At 40.1% G+C, this 16401-nt stretch overlaps 2 protein-coding genes across 4 annotated transcripts in view; one reads left to right on the top strand and one right to left on the bottom strand.

The window, feature by feature from the left end:
- The window catches only part of LOC124867218 (solute carrier organic anion transporter family member 3A1-like), a 78034-nt gene extending 73619 nt beyond the window's left edge, over positions 1-4415 (bottom strand). For all 3 annotated transcript variants that reach the window (XM_047363540.1, XM_047363539.1, XM_047363538.1), the window contains exons 1-2: positions 4046-4415; positions 1057-1516 (exon numbers count right to left, since the gene is read on the bottom strand). In XM_047363540.1, coding sequence (XP_047219496.1) covers positions 1057-1516; positions 4046-4204 — 619 coding nt within the window. In that variant the 5' untranslated portion in view covers positions 4205-4415. The remainder of the gene's footprint in view (positions 1-1056; positions 1517-4045) is intronic.
- A 9343-nt stretch (positions 4416-13758) lies between these two features.
- On the top strand, positions 13759-14711 carry LOC124867243 (high choriolytic enzyme 2-like). The gene has a single exon (XM_047363594.1). The coding sequence runs from the start codon at positions 13814-13816 to the stop codon at positions 14609-14611; it is 798 nt and encodes a 265-aa protein (XP_047219550.1). The 5' UTR covers positions 13759-13813; the 3' UTR covers positions 14612-14711.
- Positions 14712-16401: the final 1690 nt, after the last annotated feature.

A 16401-nucleotide genomic window follows, 5' to 3' on the forward strand; every position in this document is an offset into this window, starting at 1 on the left:
GCAGGTGTGCAATCAGCATCCTATACTGGCAGCATCTGACAGCCTCTGTGTCAAACCGCAAAAGCTACTAAATAGAACCATGTGGCACTGGTACTTTTAGCACTTGGACTATCAAGGTGCGTTTAAGAGTAAAACAGCCTCGGAATTTCATTAGGAATTTCTTTTTTCTTTAGTTTCCATATTACCGTGAAGCAACATGGACTTGATTTTTTACCACAATCAGTGTATGTGGACAGGATGAGAGCAAGCTCCTCTGAATTTGCCAGATTAGCCTTAATGGCTAAATCTGGCACATTTTTATGTGAACTTGTGTTCATGTTAATTAATATGCATTGTCCCATTTTAAATACATAAATGAAGCTAAAGTTCTCAACCTGTAAAAGGTTGACAGCTTCCTCTGGGCCAGGGGTTAGTCTTTACCTCAATTGGAAGAGTTCAAGTACCTTGCAGTCTCTTTCATCAGTAATGATAGGACGGACCAGGAGATGGTTAAATGGATTAGGACCTGGTCGGCAGTAAAGCAGGTGCTGCTTTCCCTTGTTGTGGTAAATAAACAACTTAGCCTAAGACCAAAGCTTTCATTTTACCAGTCGTCCATCTGCATTCTGACCCTCACCTGACTCATGACATATTGATTAAGACCAAAAGAACGAGATCCAGAATAGAATTAGTAGAACTGAGCTTCCTCCACAGGGTTCTGGGGCACAGCTTTATAGAGAGGGTGATGAGCTCCATCGCTAGAGAGGTGCGGGTGGTGACACTAATATATATATATATATATATCCCAAGGGAACAACTTGAAATCCCTCAGAATGGGTTTGAGATTGTTCGTGGACATAGATAGATATTATAGCAGGTCTCAGATAAGCAGAGGATCGATGGATGGATAGATGGATGGATGGATGGATGGATGGATGGATGGATGTCAAAGGTACAAGCCCAACCATTAAAAATGTTTCATCCAGCTGACATTGTTTTATGTACCTTACAATCTAATAGTGTACTGAAACATTTTACTATCATTTTGTAACCTTAAAGTAACTCTGTGTGACTCACCTATATACAATGAAGAGTCCTTTTTGTGGACGTGGTCATCGATGTAAGACACTCCCAGAGGCTGGACAGGGGTGGCCCCAATGCCGAGCAGAACCTGTGCTCCAATCAGCAGAAGGTACATCATGTTGGTGTTGGCTCGGTTGCCGCAGTTAAACCCAGAGTCTTGATTTTCTGACCTGGATTTGTTGGAGCAGATGTCCCTGCCATCCTCAGCGTGCCACGAGTCCCCAGCCTCATACTCATACTGATGAGTCAAAAACTCTGGCAGAGCTGACAGCAGTGCCCCCAACGCCATGACAATCCCCCCACAGCCAATCAGCCGGGGCCGGTGGGCCTTGGCGCCGAAGTAGCTGACGAACAGGATTAGGGCCAGGTTGCCAATTTCAAAGCTGCTGGCAATGACGCCCACATCGGCACTCTGGAGATTAAACCGTCTCTCCAGAGTTGTTAGAACACTTACCTAGCAGGGAAACAGATAAAGAACGAGTGTTACAGGTAGTAGCCAGTACCATTATTGTGACCAGATGGCCCCATTATTTCAGACACTTTCTGTGCTATTCTAGCAGTTATTCTTGGGGGTGTATTTTCAAGTCTGTTTGAATGTTTGTCTCAATAAGAAGATATTTTGTAACGTACTGTAAAATTATGTTAACTTCTGTTTCCTCTGAGCTCATCAACAATAGGGAACAACTGATAGTAAACAGTAAACTAAAAGCTAAATAGACTGGGTTGCTTTATCATCTCCTTCACCGTCCTATTCAGTCAAACTCATACAGTACACTTGAAGACAGACTGGTGTCAGCCTGAGAAATGATATTAATGTGCGTGGTTTTAAGCATAAAAGCCTCCTACTGCTGTTCTAATTAAACAACACACACACATATTTAGCCAACCAGCTGTGTAGTGTGCACTGTGATAACACTAGGGTTTTATGACAGGTCATGAGTTAGTTCAAGGTGAAGAATAAAATTAGACCTAAGTCTAAAATAAGTCGACCAATCAGTCTACCCGTCTTCCTCTGATCACCTCTGATCTTTTGATTGGCAGGTCAAATACTGAATATTCTGATTTTATTTTTTTCAAATCAACACATGTATCAACCTGCAAAATCAAGAAACCCATTAAATAGAATCTGTCTGAGAACTTAAAGTAGGCTAAAAGTTATTAAAACATTATGCCCTGATCTAAAAAAAAACTCAACAACAGAAAAGAAACAAAGTGATTGACATCTATCAGTCAGGAAAGGGTTACAAAGCACTTTCTAAGGCTTTAGGACAGCAGTGAACCACAGTGAGAGCCACTATTTACAAATGGAGAAAACATGGAACAGTGGTGAAATTTCCAAGGTAATGCAGGTCTACCAGAATGGCTGCTAAACGCATCAATAAGTCATCTAGGAGGTCACAAAAGGATTCGGAAACCTCAATTCAACCTCACTTGCCTCGGTTAAGGTTCCTCAGATAACAAGGAGGGACTGGTTACAAATGACATCCATGGGAGAGTTCCAATGCCAAACTCACTGTTGACCAAAAACAACACAAAGGCCTGCCTCACAATTGTCAAAAAACATATTATGATCCACCAAAACATTTAGAAAAAATACACTGTGGACTGATGAGATAAAAGTGGAACCTTTTGGTAGGTGTGACTTGTTACATCCCACATAAAACCAACACAGCATTGACAAAAAACAAAACAGATAGAGTGCTTTGCTGCTTCAGGGTCTAGATACCTTACCTTAACTAATAAAACCACAAATTCTGCTCTCTATCAGAAAATCCTAAAAATGAATGTCCTTCCATCAGTGTATGACCTTAAGTTCAATTGGACTTGAGTTATGTAGCAGGACAATGATCAGTCCAGCTCTAAATGGTTCAAAGGGAATCAAGGTTTTTCAGTGGCCAGTCAAAGTCTAAAGTTTGTTTAGGGGCAGACTTCTTTCATAGATTTCTCCAGATTACATTACAACAAAAAAAACGTGAAAGATAGGATGTCACTTGTAGGTCTGCTTTTGCATTCTGGGAAAAAAAATTGAGCACCCCAAATTGTCAAAAATGCAGCCTATTCCCAAGTTTCCCAAGTTAAACGCCAAATTAACTGACTTAAAACTCTAATCTAAAAAGACGTTCATGCTTTCAATGATTTTCACAACTATACTGATAGTGACTCAGTTTAAATATTTTCTATTCATACTTTGGGACGCATTCAAAGACAAGTAAAAAAAGCTTTTGTGTGCTCAATTAAATCTTGTATTGAACATGCAGGAGTTTACAATAATCAGTCTGTATTGAAAGCTATCAGTGGGCTTAGCTTTGATAAGGAAAATAAATTGTATAGGGAATTTCAGAAAGTGATTGTGCAGGAACAAGTGGTCCTGTAGAAAGCATTCTACTGAGGATGAAGCTTCAGTCACAACCTTTTATCATTGCATCAAAATGTCATCAGAGGTATTAAATTTGAATTCTTCCAGAGGTCATAAACTCATTTTACAGTTTTCTTCGTATAGAACAGAGTTGACACTTAATGCTGCTACTGATATATTAATATTAGAGCAGTGGGGAAGGCACTGTCAGAGGAAATGTGGTGTTAATGAGGAAATAAATCTCTTGTGTCTTGTGTTGTGGAGATCACGTCATCTCTTGGGCCTGTGTACACCAGTGTGAAAGGCCCCCTGCATTATTTATTGAGGCATTTCTGTGCAGAGGGGAGCAGAACCAGTAGATGGATAAACCCCAGTTTCATAGTCTGCTTCGCACTGTCCATAGATGAATAGAGATATTTTTCAAACAACGTGGAGCACACTGGCGCTGTGACGCGGTTTGTGTCACCCAGACCGCACACAGGCCCTGATGGATGAAGCAGCAAGCCATCAATCAATAGCCGTGTTTACTGAAGGATGCCATTATGGTAATGGGATGGGAATAATATGGCATCAGATGAAGCGCCGCATCGTTGGTGTGACCCTCCATAAGACGAACATTTAACTCACCAGATAGGCGCCCACGGTGCCTTGTGCAAGCATGAGCGCACATTCCGCCACCAGGAAAATCTTTATGTTGGAAAAACAGGACGTCTTCTTCTGATTGTCATCTTGCTCCGGGTCGTCCGTACTGCTCCTCTCTGTGCAAATCTGGCTTTTAACCTGCATCCTTCAGCTCAGGCTCCGCTGGGGTCGGTCGGTGTGAAACTAAGCGGGTCCGGTCTGGCGGAGAGCATCTGGTTAGGATGATAATGAGACAGTCCTACTGCGAGAAGAACCACACCGAACCTTCCTTTCCGGACAGAACGTGTCGGCAGGGATGTAGAGAAGAGCACGGTCCGCTCAGGAGTACACAAACACAGAGACCGTCAGAGACATCTCCTCCTCCTCCTCAGCAGTCCTCTCAGTGGATGTCAGCTTACGTAGCTGCGCGTGTATGGATGACGGCTTCTAACACGTACAGTGATTGGATGCTGCGTCCCTACATCCGGGATGCTGCATTACCACCCAGAAAGGCTAACGTGCTCTATAAAGTCATATTCAATAAATTAGAAGATGTGTTCTGATGATTTATATATATATATACAGGGGTTGGACAATGAAACTGAAACACCTGGTTTTAGACCACAATAATTTATTAGTATGGTGTAGGGCCTCCTTTTGCGGCCAATACAGCGTCAATTCGTCTTGGGAATGACATATACAAGTCCTGCACAGTGGTCAGAGGGATTTTAAGCCATTCTTCTTGCAGGATAGTGGCCAGGTCACAACGTGATACTGGTGGAGGAAAACGTTTCCTGACTCGCTCCTCCAAAACACCCAAAGTGGCTCAATAATATTTAGATCTGGTGACTGTGAAGGCCATGGGAGATGTTCAACTTCACTTTCATGTTCATCAAACCAATCTTTCACCAGTCTTGCTGTGTGTATTGGTGCATTGTCATCCTGATACACGGCACCGCCTTCAGGATACAATGTTTGAACCATTGGATGCACATGGTCCTCAAGAATGGTTCGGTAGTCCTTGGCAGTGACGTGCCCATCTAGCACATGTATTGGACCAAGGGAATGCCATGATATGGCAGCCCAAACCATCACTGATCCACCCCCATGCTTCACTCTGGGCATGCAACAGTCTGGGTGGTACGCTTCTTTGGGGCTTCTCCACACCGTAACTCTCTCGGATGTGGGGAAAACAGTAAAGGTGGACTCATCAGAGAACAATACATGTTTCACATTGTCCACAGCCCAAGATTTGCGCTCCTTGCAACATTGAAACCGATGTTTGGCATTAGCATGAGTGCCCAAAGGTTTGGCTATAGCAATCCGGCCGTGTATATTGACCTTGTGGAGCTCCCGACGGACAGTTCAGGTGGAAACAGGAGAGTTGAGGTGCACATTTAATTCTGCTGTGATTTGGGCAGCCGTGGTTTTATGTTTTTTGGATACAATCCGGGTTACCATCCGAACATCCCTTTCAGACAGCTTCCTCTTGCGTCCACAGTTAATCCTGTTGGATGTGGTTCATCCTTCTTGGTGGTATGCTGACATTACCCTGGATACCGTGGCTCTTGATACATCACAAAGACTTGCTGTCTTGGTCACAGATGCGCCAGCAAGACGTGCACCAACAATTTGTCCTCTTTTGAACTCTGGTATGTCACCCATAATGTTGTGTGCATTTCAATATTTTGAGCAAAACTGTGCTCTTACCCTGCTAATTGAACCTTCACACTCTGCTCTTACTGGTGCAATGTGCAATCAATGAAGACTGGCTACCAGGCTGGTCCAATTTAGCCATGAAACCTCCCACACTAAAATGACAGGTGTTTCAGTTTCATTGTCCAACCCCTGCATATATATATATATATACATATATACATATATATATATATGTATATGTATATATATATATATATACATGATATAGTGATTGAAATGTTTGCCCATTCTTCTTTGCAAAACATCTTAAGCTCAGTCAGATTAGATGGAGAGCGTTTGTGAGCAGCAGTTTTCAGATCTTGCCACAGATTCTTGATTAGGTTTAGGTCTGGTCTTTGACTGGGCCATTCTAACACGTTCAATTTTTTGTTTTAAACCATTCTATTGTAGCCCTGGCTTTATGTTTAGGGTCATTGTCCTGAACCTCTGCCCCAGTCTCAAGTCTTTTGGAGACTCCAACAGGTTTTCTTCCAAGATTGCCCTGTATTTGGCTCCATCCATCTTCCTACCTTTGAGGATGCATCTGTTACTAGAGAATCACTATATTAGTTGGTGCAATGTGCAAGTTTACGTATTACAGGCCCTTTCATGTACCAAACTGTTGTTATGTGTGCGTCACACAAAACAAAGGTCACTGGAAAGAATGAGAGATGACATGCAGGGAGACTTTTAAGGGCCCTAGAAGTCGTCAGTCTTTCTTGTAACTTTGAGAGAACAACCTGCGGGAACAGACAGAGCATCTGGAGGTTGGATCTCACTAAAGAAGTCTGCTGATACCAGCTGAAGATGGCTGCTGTTGTGGAGGAACACCTCCTGGTCGAAGGCGAACGGCTCCCTGGTGGATTGCTTGGAGGTGATTCCTGTGATTTATTCCCCTTATTTATTAATTCATTAAAATTAAAATAACTGTTTATCAATAAAAATACCTAAACATCAAAAGCAGGAACACCAGTTATCCCAGTCACAAACTTGTTTCTCAGAAAATCCTTTGCAAAATAGACACTATGTCACAATCCTGAGGTGTTTTGATTTTCTGTTCTTTTTGTATTTTGACCATTTCTTTGCTGTTTAATTTGTTCTTAAGATTTTGCTTTCTTACAATTATTTCTCTGTACTCATTATTGTTAGGTGTTTTCCTTAGAAGTTCATTCTTTTGTGTTTTACTCTAGTGGTCTTTTTACATTTAGTTGTATTCCTCTTAGATCTCTGTTTATCTCTGCCTCCGCTTGATTTATAGTCCTTGTATCTCTTTTCAGTTCATCTGTGTTAAATGGTCTCCTGCCTTTAGGTGCTCTGCCTTTCTCTGCCTCAGCTGCAACTCATTTCTTCTGAGTAGCTAATCTGATTTGCTTGTCATTTCACAACCCTGCCTCAGTATACAGGTCCTTCTCAAAAAATTAGCATATTGTGATAAAGTTCATTATTTTCTATAATGTAATGATGAAAATTTAACATTCATATATTTTAGATTCATTGCACACTAACTGAAATATTTCAGGTCTTTTATTGTCTTAATACGGATGATTTTGGCATACAGCTCATGAAAACCCAAAATTCCTATCTCACAAAATTAGCATATTTCATCCGACCAATAAAAGAAAAGTGTTTTTAATACAAAAAACGTCAACCTTCAAATAATCATGTACAGTTATGCACTCAATACTTGGTCGGGAATCCTTTGGCAGAAATGACTGCTTCAATGCGGCGTGGCATGGAGGCAATCAGCCTGTGGCACTGCTGAGGTCTTATGGAGGCCCAGGATGCTTCGATAGCGGCCTTTAGCTCATCCAGAGTGTTGGGTCTTGAGTCTCTCAACGTTCTCTTCACAATATCCCACAGATTCTCTATGGGGTTCAGGTCAGGAGAGTTGGCAGGCCAATTGAGCACAGTGATACCATGGTCAGTAAACCATTTACCAGTGGTTTTGGCACTCTGAGCAGGTGCCAGGTCGTGCTGAAAAATGAAATCTTCATCTCCATAAAGCTTTTCAGCAGATGGAAGCATGAAGTGCTCCAAAATCTCATGATAGCTAGCTGCATTGACCCTGCCCTTGATAAAACACAGTGGACCAACATCAGCAGCTGACACGGCACCCCAGACCATCACTGACTGTGGGTACTTGACACTGGACTTCTGGCATTTTGGCATTTCCTTGTCCCCAGTCTTCCTCCAGACTCTGGCACCTTGATTTTCGAATGACATGCAGAATTTGCTTTCATCCGAAAAAAGTACTTTGGACCACTGAGCAACAGTCCAGTGCTGCTTCTCTGTAGCCCAGGTCAGGCGCTTCTGTCGCTGTTTCTGGTTCAAAAGTGGCTTGACCTGGGGAATGCGGCACCTGTAGCCCATTTCCTGCACACGCCTGTGCACGGTGGCTCTGGATGTTTCTACTCCAGACTCAGTCCACTGCTTCCGCAGGTCCCCCAAGGTCTGGAATCGGCCCTTCTCCACAATCTTCCTCAGGGTCCAGTCACCTCTTCTCGTTGTGCAGCGTTTTCTGCCACACTTTTTCCTTCCCACAGACTTCCCACTGAGGTGCCTTGATACAGCACTCTGGGAACAGCCTATTCGTTCAGAAATTTCTTTCTGTGTCTTACCCTCTTGCTTGAGGGTGTCAATAGTGGCCTTCTGGACAGCAGTCAGGTCGGCAGTCTTACCCATGATTGGGGTTTTGAGTGATGAACCAGGCTGGGAGTTTTAAAGGCCTCAGGAATCTTTTGCAGGTGTTTAGAGTTAACTCGTTGATTCAGATGATTAGGTTCATAACTCGTTTAGAGACCCTTTTAATTATATGCTAATTTTGTGAGATAGGAATTTTGGGTTTTCATGAGCTGTATGCCAAAATCATCCGTATTAAGACAATAAAAGACCTGAAATATTTCAGTTAGTGTGCAATGAATCTAAAATATATGAATGTTAAATTTTCATCATGACATCATGGAAAATAATGAACTTTATCACAATATGCTAATATTTTGAGAAGGACCTGTATAAGATCACTGGTTCTCATTGTTCTCTGCTGGACTCTTCTGTTGTCGCCACTCTCTGGCATATTCTTTATTTCCCTGTTGTTTTGCTTGTTTCCATGCCCAGTATTTACAGTGCTTCATGTGTCCCTTGTCCAAAGCCATTTTTGTAAGTTACTTTATGATTTTATTATTAAAGCCCTTTGCCTGATTTCACTTCTGCTCTGTGAGTCCTTCCTAACCAAAGCATGACACTCTAACACCAAAAGTATATTTTTCTTTTGATTTTCCCACAAACGTAAATTCGGGATTCAATTCTTGCCTGCTTCTATCTCTGCTTTTAAAATGCCTGTAAGCTGGATTGGTTTTAAATGCCATAATTGTAGTCATTATTATAAATTTATTTATGCTAATTTAATTAATACACAAAATAACACAAAATAAAAATGACACAAACTTAAATATTAGAATGAAAATTAAATTTAATAAACTCAAGCCATGCAGTTGTAAAACATTGAGCTTTGTAGTAATACATTATTACTACACATCTGTGTATTTAGGTCTTCATTTATACATTAGGGTTCTTTACTTATTTACTGAATAAAGCAATATACTGGGAAGCAGCCAGGGCCAGCTCTAGTCATTTTGGTGCCCTAGGTGAAATTATGGTTTTGCAACATCTACCCCAACCCCAAAAGCTATTCAAGCTTTAATATATCCTTTAACCATAAGGAGCGTGTAAGATTGTTAAATGTAGTAATTGTGAAAGGTGAAAATTAGATTGTTGTCTCTATGTAAGTTTAGAAAACTTAACAGGTTTTACCATTTTATTGGCACATTAAAAATGGACTTGAAAAAAATGGAGCCTCCACATGTGGACAGATGTTTTTAGTATTTCCTTAGTACCTATGTCCAGAACAGAAACAGTGCTGGTAATATTAACCAAAACATGCAGCTTCAGCAGACAGGCTACTTGATGCGTTGTTCAGTTCAACATAAAAAATTACCTAGTTCCTAGTTCAGATGATGCATTCATGCAACGATACCTTATAATGCAGTGGTATGGAAACTTCATGTGTAGAAAAACAAAACAATTTTATATACATATACACATACAGCGGGGAGAACAAGTATTTGATACACTGCCGATTTTGCAGGTTTTCCCACTTGCAAAGCATGTAGAAGTCTTACATTTTTATCATAGGTTCTCTTCAACTGTGAGTGATGGAATCTAATACAAAAATCAAGAAAATCACATTGTGTGATTTTTAGGTAAATAATTAGAATTTTATTACATGACATAAGTATTTGATACATCAGAAAAACAAAGCTTAATAATTGGTACAGAAACCTTTGTTTGCAATTACAGATATCAGATGTTTCCTGTGGTTCTTGACCAGGTTTGCACACACTGCAGCAGGGATTTTGGACCACTCCTCCATACAGATCTTCCCCCTCCACTCGCCCTGGTCGGGTAGTTTTGTGTTTTGGTTCTGGTACTGATTCCCTTTGATTCTCCTCCCTCCTTCAGTATTTAGACTCTTTGGTTTTCTGTTCTGGTCACTGGATCGTACTGCTGATTTTCCCATTCCATGTATCTGTGTTCCAGTCTGTATTCCTGCCTAAGTTCCATCCTGTAAGTTTATCCATTTTTTATTATTAAATCATTCATCTACTCACCATGCCCCCTCCTCCTGTATGCACTTCGGTCCTGCTTCACCTCCACACACCATAACAATGTTATCCATGCAGATGCTCCCGCACCACTACTTCCCATGGCCTTGTACACTGAATCGCTATTTAAGGTTATAACTACATGTGAGTTTGTTGTAGATCATTTCAAAAGCTTACTGAACTAGCAGAATATGAGCATTAACTTTAAATGTTACTATGATATGTATCTGGCATTCAACAAAATAATAAATAATCCTAATAGCTCAGGCTCATAAAGGTGTTATGTTTTACAATTATCTGCAAGATAGACATTTATTTTAGCTCCCCATAAGATCATAACGTAGACCTTTTGCAAAGTCTTGGCCAGAATGCATGAGGGGTTTTCGGTCTCTAAACTTTAAAGTATTTTTATTCTGCAGCAGGCTTTATGCTTTATGAGACTTTTTCATGAATTAACTATTTTCAACATACTGGTGCATACAGTGTGTGAAAAAATGTTGTGAGGTTCTACATCAGAAATGTTTAACATACTTCTTGGTTAAAGAGAAACCAGATGTTTGTTATTTGTTTCACTCAGAACAATATTTTTACCTTCAAAATTAGCATCTACTAAGCAAGGCAAATAAAAACATGACACGAAATATGCAACAAATGCAACTAATCCAAGAACCAAATCATTTCTGTCCCTTTTCTGAAATGTTTTTGGAACACCTTATTCAAGATGTGAGCTTTAGGCTACATTGCCACTCAGGGTGTTGATTCTGAGCCTTAGATGGGCTTAATAAGAAGATAGTTGGGTGCAGTACATTTATTGGCCAATTTTAATACCTCAAATTGTTAGGAATCCACTTTAAATGGATGAATAAATAAGTAACATCCAAAAAACCCAAAGCGTCAGGTTCTAATATAGGAATAAATGCATACTGAGTGCTGAGATCAAATACCATCACCACCATGCAATTTTCTTTTTCACAATATTCGAACAATTAAAATGCCCGATCAGGACTGATTCGATAGCATCTGAGGGAAGGACAATCCATCAGGTGAAGTGTGGACTCAGCAGACTGGGCGTCCATTTCTCACTGCGTCCCTCAGAGTAGCAGCTGTGATTTAAGATCCAGCACGGTGTCTGCCGATGCAGAACAAGCCCACTGAGGACATTATTTTAGGATGCCTCTTAATCACAAGGTCCACCGAGAGAAGAGGGTCATAATCCATTTGTGCTCAAGCAAACCAATAAATAATCAAACACAGATGAAGAAGATAAGCAACGTAATTCCCAAAGCCCTAATGCTAGATTTTTGCTTTTCTATGATAAGAGCTGTGTAAAATGAACTATAGAATGTTTAATACCTGTGTAGCAGTAAAAGATTTTAAAAGACAAAATAATATTGTTGCTGTAGTTGTCAAAATGTTAACAAAGAATAGCCACCAAGGAAACACATTTTTGAATTACTTTAGAATTATTTTCTTCAAAAGTGATTTAAAAAAAAGAAGAAAATCTTTTGGTACAAGTATGATATTCCACAGTATCATTATAATGGTCATCTACAACATGATATAATCACTTTTCTTCAAACCACAATACCAACTGTTATTCCTGCTGTTGTTAACATGCCATTGATTATTGCAGTTCTAATACAGTTAACAATGTTTATTCAGTAGAATTTTAGCTTGATTGATAGATTTGATTAAATATATAGTATAAAGTTCCACTAAATTTAACTTTTGAAGCATTTATTGCACCTTCTTATAATTCAATTCAATTCAGTTTATTTATATAGCGCCAATTCACAACACATGTTGTCTCAAGGCACTTCACAACAGTAAGGTACATACATTCCAATTAATCCTAATCATTGAACAGTGCAGTCAGATTCAGTTATTTATTCACATTGGATAAAACGTTTTTCTGTCTAAGGAAACCCAGCAGATTGCATCCAGTCAGTGAGTTGCAGCATTCACTCCTTCTGGATGAGCATGTAGAGACAGTGGACAGTCACTGGCGTTGACTTTGCAGCAATCCCTCATACTGAGCATGCATGTAGTGACAGTGGAGAGGAAAAACTCCCTTTTAACAGGAAGAAACCTCCAGCAGAACCAGGCTCAGTGTGAGCAGCCATCTGCCACGACCGACTGGAGGTTTGAGAGAAAGAACAGAGCAGTGACACAAAGAGAACAAATTTATGTTGTTTCACTATTTATTAAGTAACAGCTTGCCAAATAAAAGGTGTCAAATTAAAAGTTTAGTTCACAAATTTTCAAAATGAGGTTCTGTAAAGTTATTACTGGTAATAGTTCCCTTTAACTGTAGCAGACAGATGTCAATTCAGAGTGAACTGGCATAGTGTTGTTAAGGTTGGTGCTGTACTGTTCATCACAACAACGTTCTTTGTACTATGTAGTGTTACCTTGCTTAAGTGCAGTGGTGATATCAGTCCATCAGATCCACTGAGACTTATCACTTCAATTCAATTCAATTCAATTCAATTTGTTTATATAGAGCCAGTTCACAACAAACGGCATCTCAAATATCCTAAGATGATCCAATTTATATACAGAAATATATAACCCATTCAGTCAAATCTTACAGACAAATTTAAAGTCAGTTACATATATTCCATTTTGACCGTAGTTATCGAACAATACCTTTAAGATCAGAGCTCTAACTCAGTTAACAGTAAACTTTTAGAGACTGCATCACACTGAGTTGTGCTTTCCAGGTCTTTCTTAAACGTTTTGAAAAATTTTCCCAGCAATCTCGTGATTTATTAAACCTCACTTAAAAAAACCCAAACTCACACTACAAAAGGAGTGATGGGTGGTCCTCCTTCAATCTCCACATTACGATTTAAAATATTTTCAAACCGCCAAATTTGTCGTTCTTCTGAGAGAGGGAAAAAGTCTCTGTATCATTTGTCTCTTGCTCAAGTTTGATCTTTTTTGCATTTTAAAGCTCTATGTAAATCTTGGTCACAGTCCGCCAACATTAAATGTAAATAGTTGTTAAGACGTTGTTCAGGAAGGTGCAATACAAAAATGTATATTATTATAGAAAAAGGGTGAACACTGGTATGTTTCTTGTTTTAATGTTATTCTGACAGCTGACATGTTCTTTGTTAAAGAGCAAATAGTGTTTAGTACAACCAGACCCAGCCTTTAATGCTGTTTTATCCATTCAATAACCAGTGATCACAAACCATGTTTAAAGACTAGGTTTGTCTGCAGACTCCTCCCTTTAAAGGTTTATTTTAGACCAAACAGTGCAAACCCCAACCCATAATCCTCCTGCAGACACACCTGTAAAGGAGAGTATAAATATCTTGGACTGAACAGAGTCAGACATCACGCTTCGAGGAGTCTCTCCACAGCAGTTCTCTCCAGAAACTCCTAAGTCTCCACATCGACCCTGAAGATGATTCCCTCCACCAGCCTCCTGCTGCTGCTCCTGCTTGGCGTCTCTCAGGCTCTTCCTCTCCAGGAGGAAGGACAACAGGAAGAGACAAAACAAAAAGAAGCAGACACTGTTGACATGACCACCAGGATTCTGATCGCCAACAACGGCTCAGAAGAAATTCTGCTGGAAGGAGACATAGTGGCTCCCAAATCCAGAAATGCCATGAAGTGCTGGTACAACAGCTGCCTGTGGAAAAAAGACTCCGGTGGTAAAGTGGTGGTTCCTTATGTAATTGGCCGGGAGTTCAGCAGGAATGAGAGGCAGACCATCAAGGGTGGTATGAGGGCCTTCGCCGGCCAAACCTGTATCCACTTCACACCCCGTACCAATCAGAACGACTTCATTAGCATTGTGAGCAAACAGGGATGCTATTCTGAACTTGGCAGAACAGGAGGCATGCAGGAGCTCTCACTCGACAAGCAGGGCTGCGTCTACAGTGGAATCGCCCAGCACGAGCTCAACCACGCTCTGGGCTTCCAGCACGAGCAGACCAGGAGCGACCGCGACTCCTATGTCAGGATCAACTGGGAGAACATCATCCCACAGAGCGCCAACAACTTCTACAAGCACGACACCAACAACCTGAACACTCCCTACGACTACTCCTCCATCATGCACTATGGAAGAGATGCCTTCGCCATCGCTTATGGAAAGGACACCATCACCCCCATCCCCAATCCCAATGTCCAGATTGGCCAATGGCAGGGATTGTCCCGCTGGGACATCACAAGGATCAACCTGCTCTACAACTGCTAACAATGTATTAGATGAATGAAAATGTTCTAAACATATTCCAGAGGTTCATGTGAAAGAATGAATAACTGGAATAACTTAAATAAAGGAAATGTAAAAAACATTCACTAGTGTGTTCTGTTTTTGTTTGGTACCAGAGACATTACAGATCGGCAACCTGACATAAGGTCTGGTGTCAATTTGTAATACCTTCCTTAATAATGAACATCAAAAAGATCCAAGTAATATAAGATATATTTTAACTGTTCAACACTTTTGAATAACTTTAAATTGTAAAATTGTGTTCAATTCAGTATCCACATCAAGGCCTTATTACTGGCAGACCTGTAGAACCATTCTTAAAGATATAATGGACATTTTTAGGATGTTTAAAACTGTAATGTTTTTACGTTTTGGTACCCCTTGATACTGGTAATCGACAAATGCCCATTGAGCACTATAACGCATTATTATATTAACCTTACAAAGTTTATGTGTTAGCAGTGACAGTTCTGCCTGCCATGTGTATACTGTTATTGTTAGGAGGTGATTGAGTGTCATGAGTACCAGGTTGAACAAACTATTGCAATAGTCCAGCTGGATGAGGATCTGAACAGGGGGGCTGAGTTAACATGACTAAAACTGGGGACACACCATACAGTTTCTTGCCTGATTACGAGCCTGATTTTTAGTTGAGTCCTCAATTGCTGCAGACAATCACAGGGCTAATTGGCACAAAAACCTGTTAGTGTGACACAAGGTGAAGATTGGAGCGTGCAAGTCCAGACGCCGCTCCGAAAATGTGTTGCCAACCGCCAAGTATAAAAACAGAGGCTGTGATGCAACATCAGCAACTTAAGTCTACACAATATAAACGTAAAAGCTAAAGAACAGTGTACATAAGACGGACTTATCAACTAACTACTTACAATCAGATAGTGATAGAAAAAAAGCCTTAAAACATCAAATAAAATTAAACAGAGAGATACATAGATATTTAAGACTAGAGTAAACTAAATAATCAAGGGTCTCATGAAGATAACCCACACATTACAAATACTGGACATAAAGGTAAAATGCTCCTAAATTAACAGGTGTCAGTAATTTACAAAATAAAGTGGTTTTGGTGGGGCCCTATCTTAAATCATTTCATCATCAATTCTGAGTAAAATATTTTGCAATTAGAATCAAGGTATTCATTATAACTAAATTAAAAAATTCTGTAGCAAATCTAGTCCAAACATTACAGTTTTGTCTGTTGAGGTAGAAGTAGTAGCATTTTCATTTGAATAGGGCCAACACTAAAAGTCAATCCAACCTCATTTAGAACAAACTCAACATCAATTGAATCCGATTTTTTTTGTGGGACAACCTTTGAGTGTTTCTAACAATTCTAAGAATATCTTCTATTATTGTCCCTGACTGGTATGTTTGTCACCCTCAGGAGTTTAAACACTTATTTGGCTTTAGTTGGTTTGACCTGTCATGTAGTTGGTGATCCCTCAGCAGGTGCAGTTGTTAAGTGTGTGATTCCCAGTTTTTCAGTCATGAAACAAAGATCTGCTTGAGACCAGCCTGTTAGAGTTGACTCCAAGTCTTTTCAAAATCTGTGAAGGTTGGGTAAGGCAAGGTGAGGCAAGTTTATTTATATAGCACATTTCAGTAGCAAGACAATTCATAGTGCTGTACATGAAAAAAAGAGTACATGAAAAAAGAGAAAGGACATGATAGGAAAAGTACATTACAGTGTCATAAAGGTAATTCAATAACTGACAAACACAAATAATTAAAGAGAATAAAGGTGTGTGGGTAGT

The sequence above is a fragment of the Girardinichthys multiradiatus genome, chromosome 4 (assembly GCF_021462225.1).
Source record: "Girardinichthys multiradiatus isolate DD_20200921_A chromosome 4, DD_fGirMul_XY1, whole genome shotgun sequence".
Taxonomy (NCBI): Eukaryota; Metazoa; Chordata; class Actinopteri; order Cyprinodontiformes; family Goodeidae; genus Girardinichthys; species Girardinichthys multiradiatus.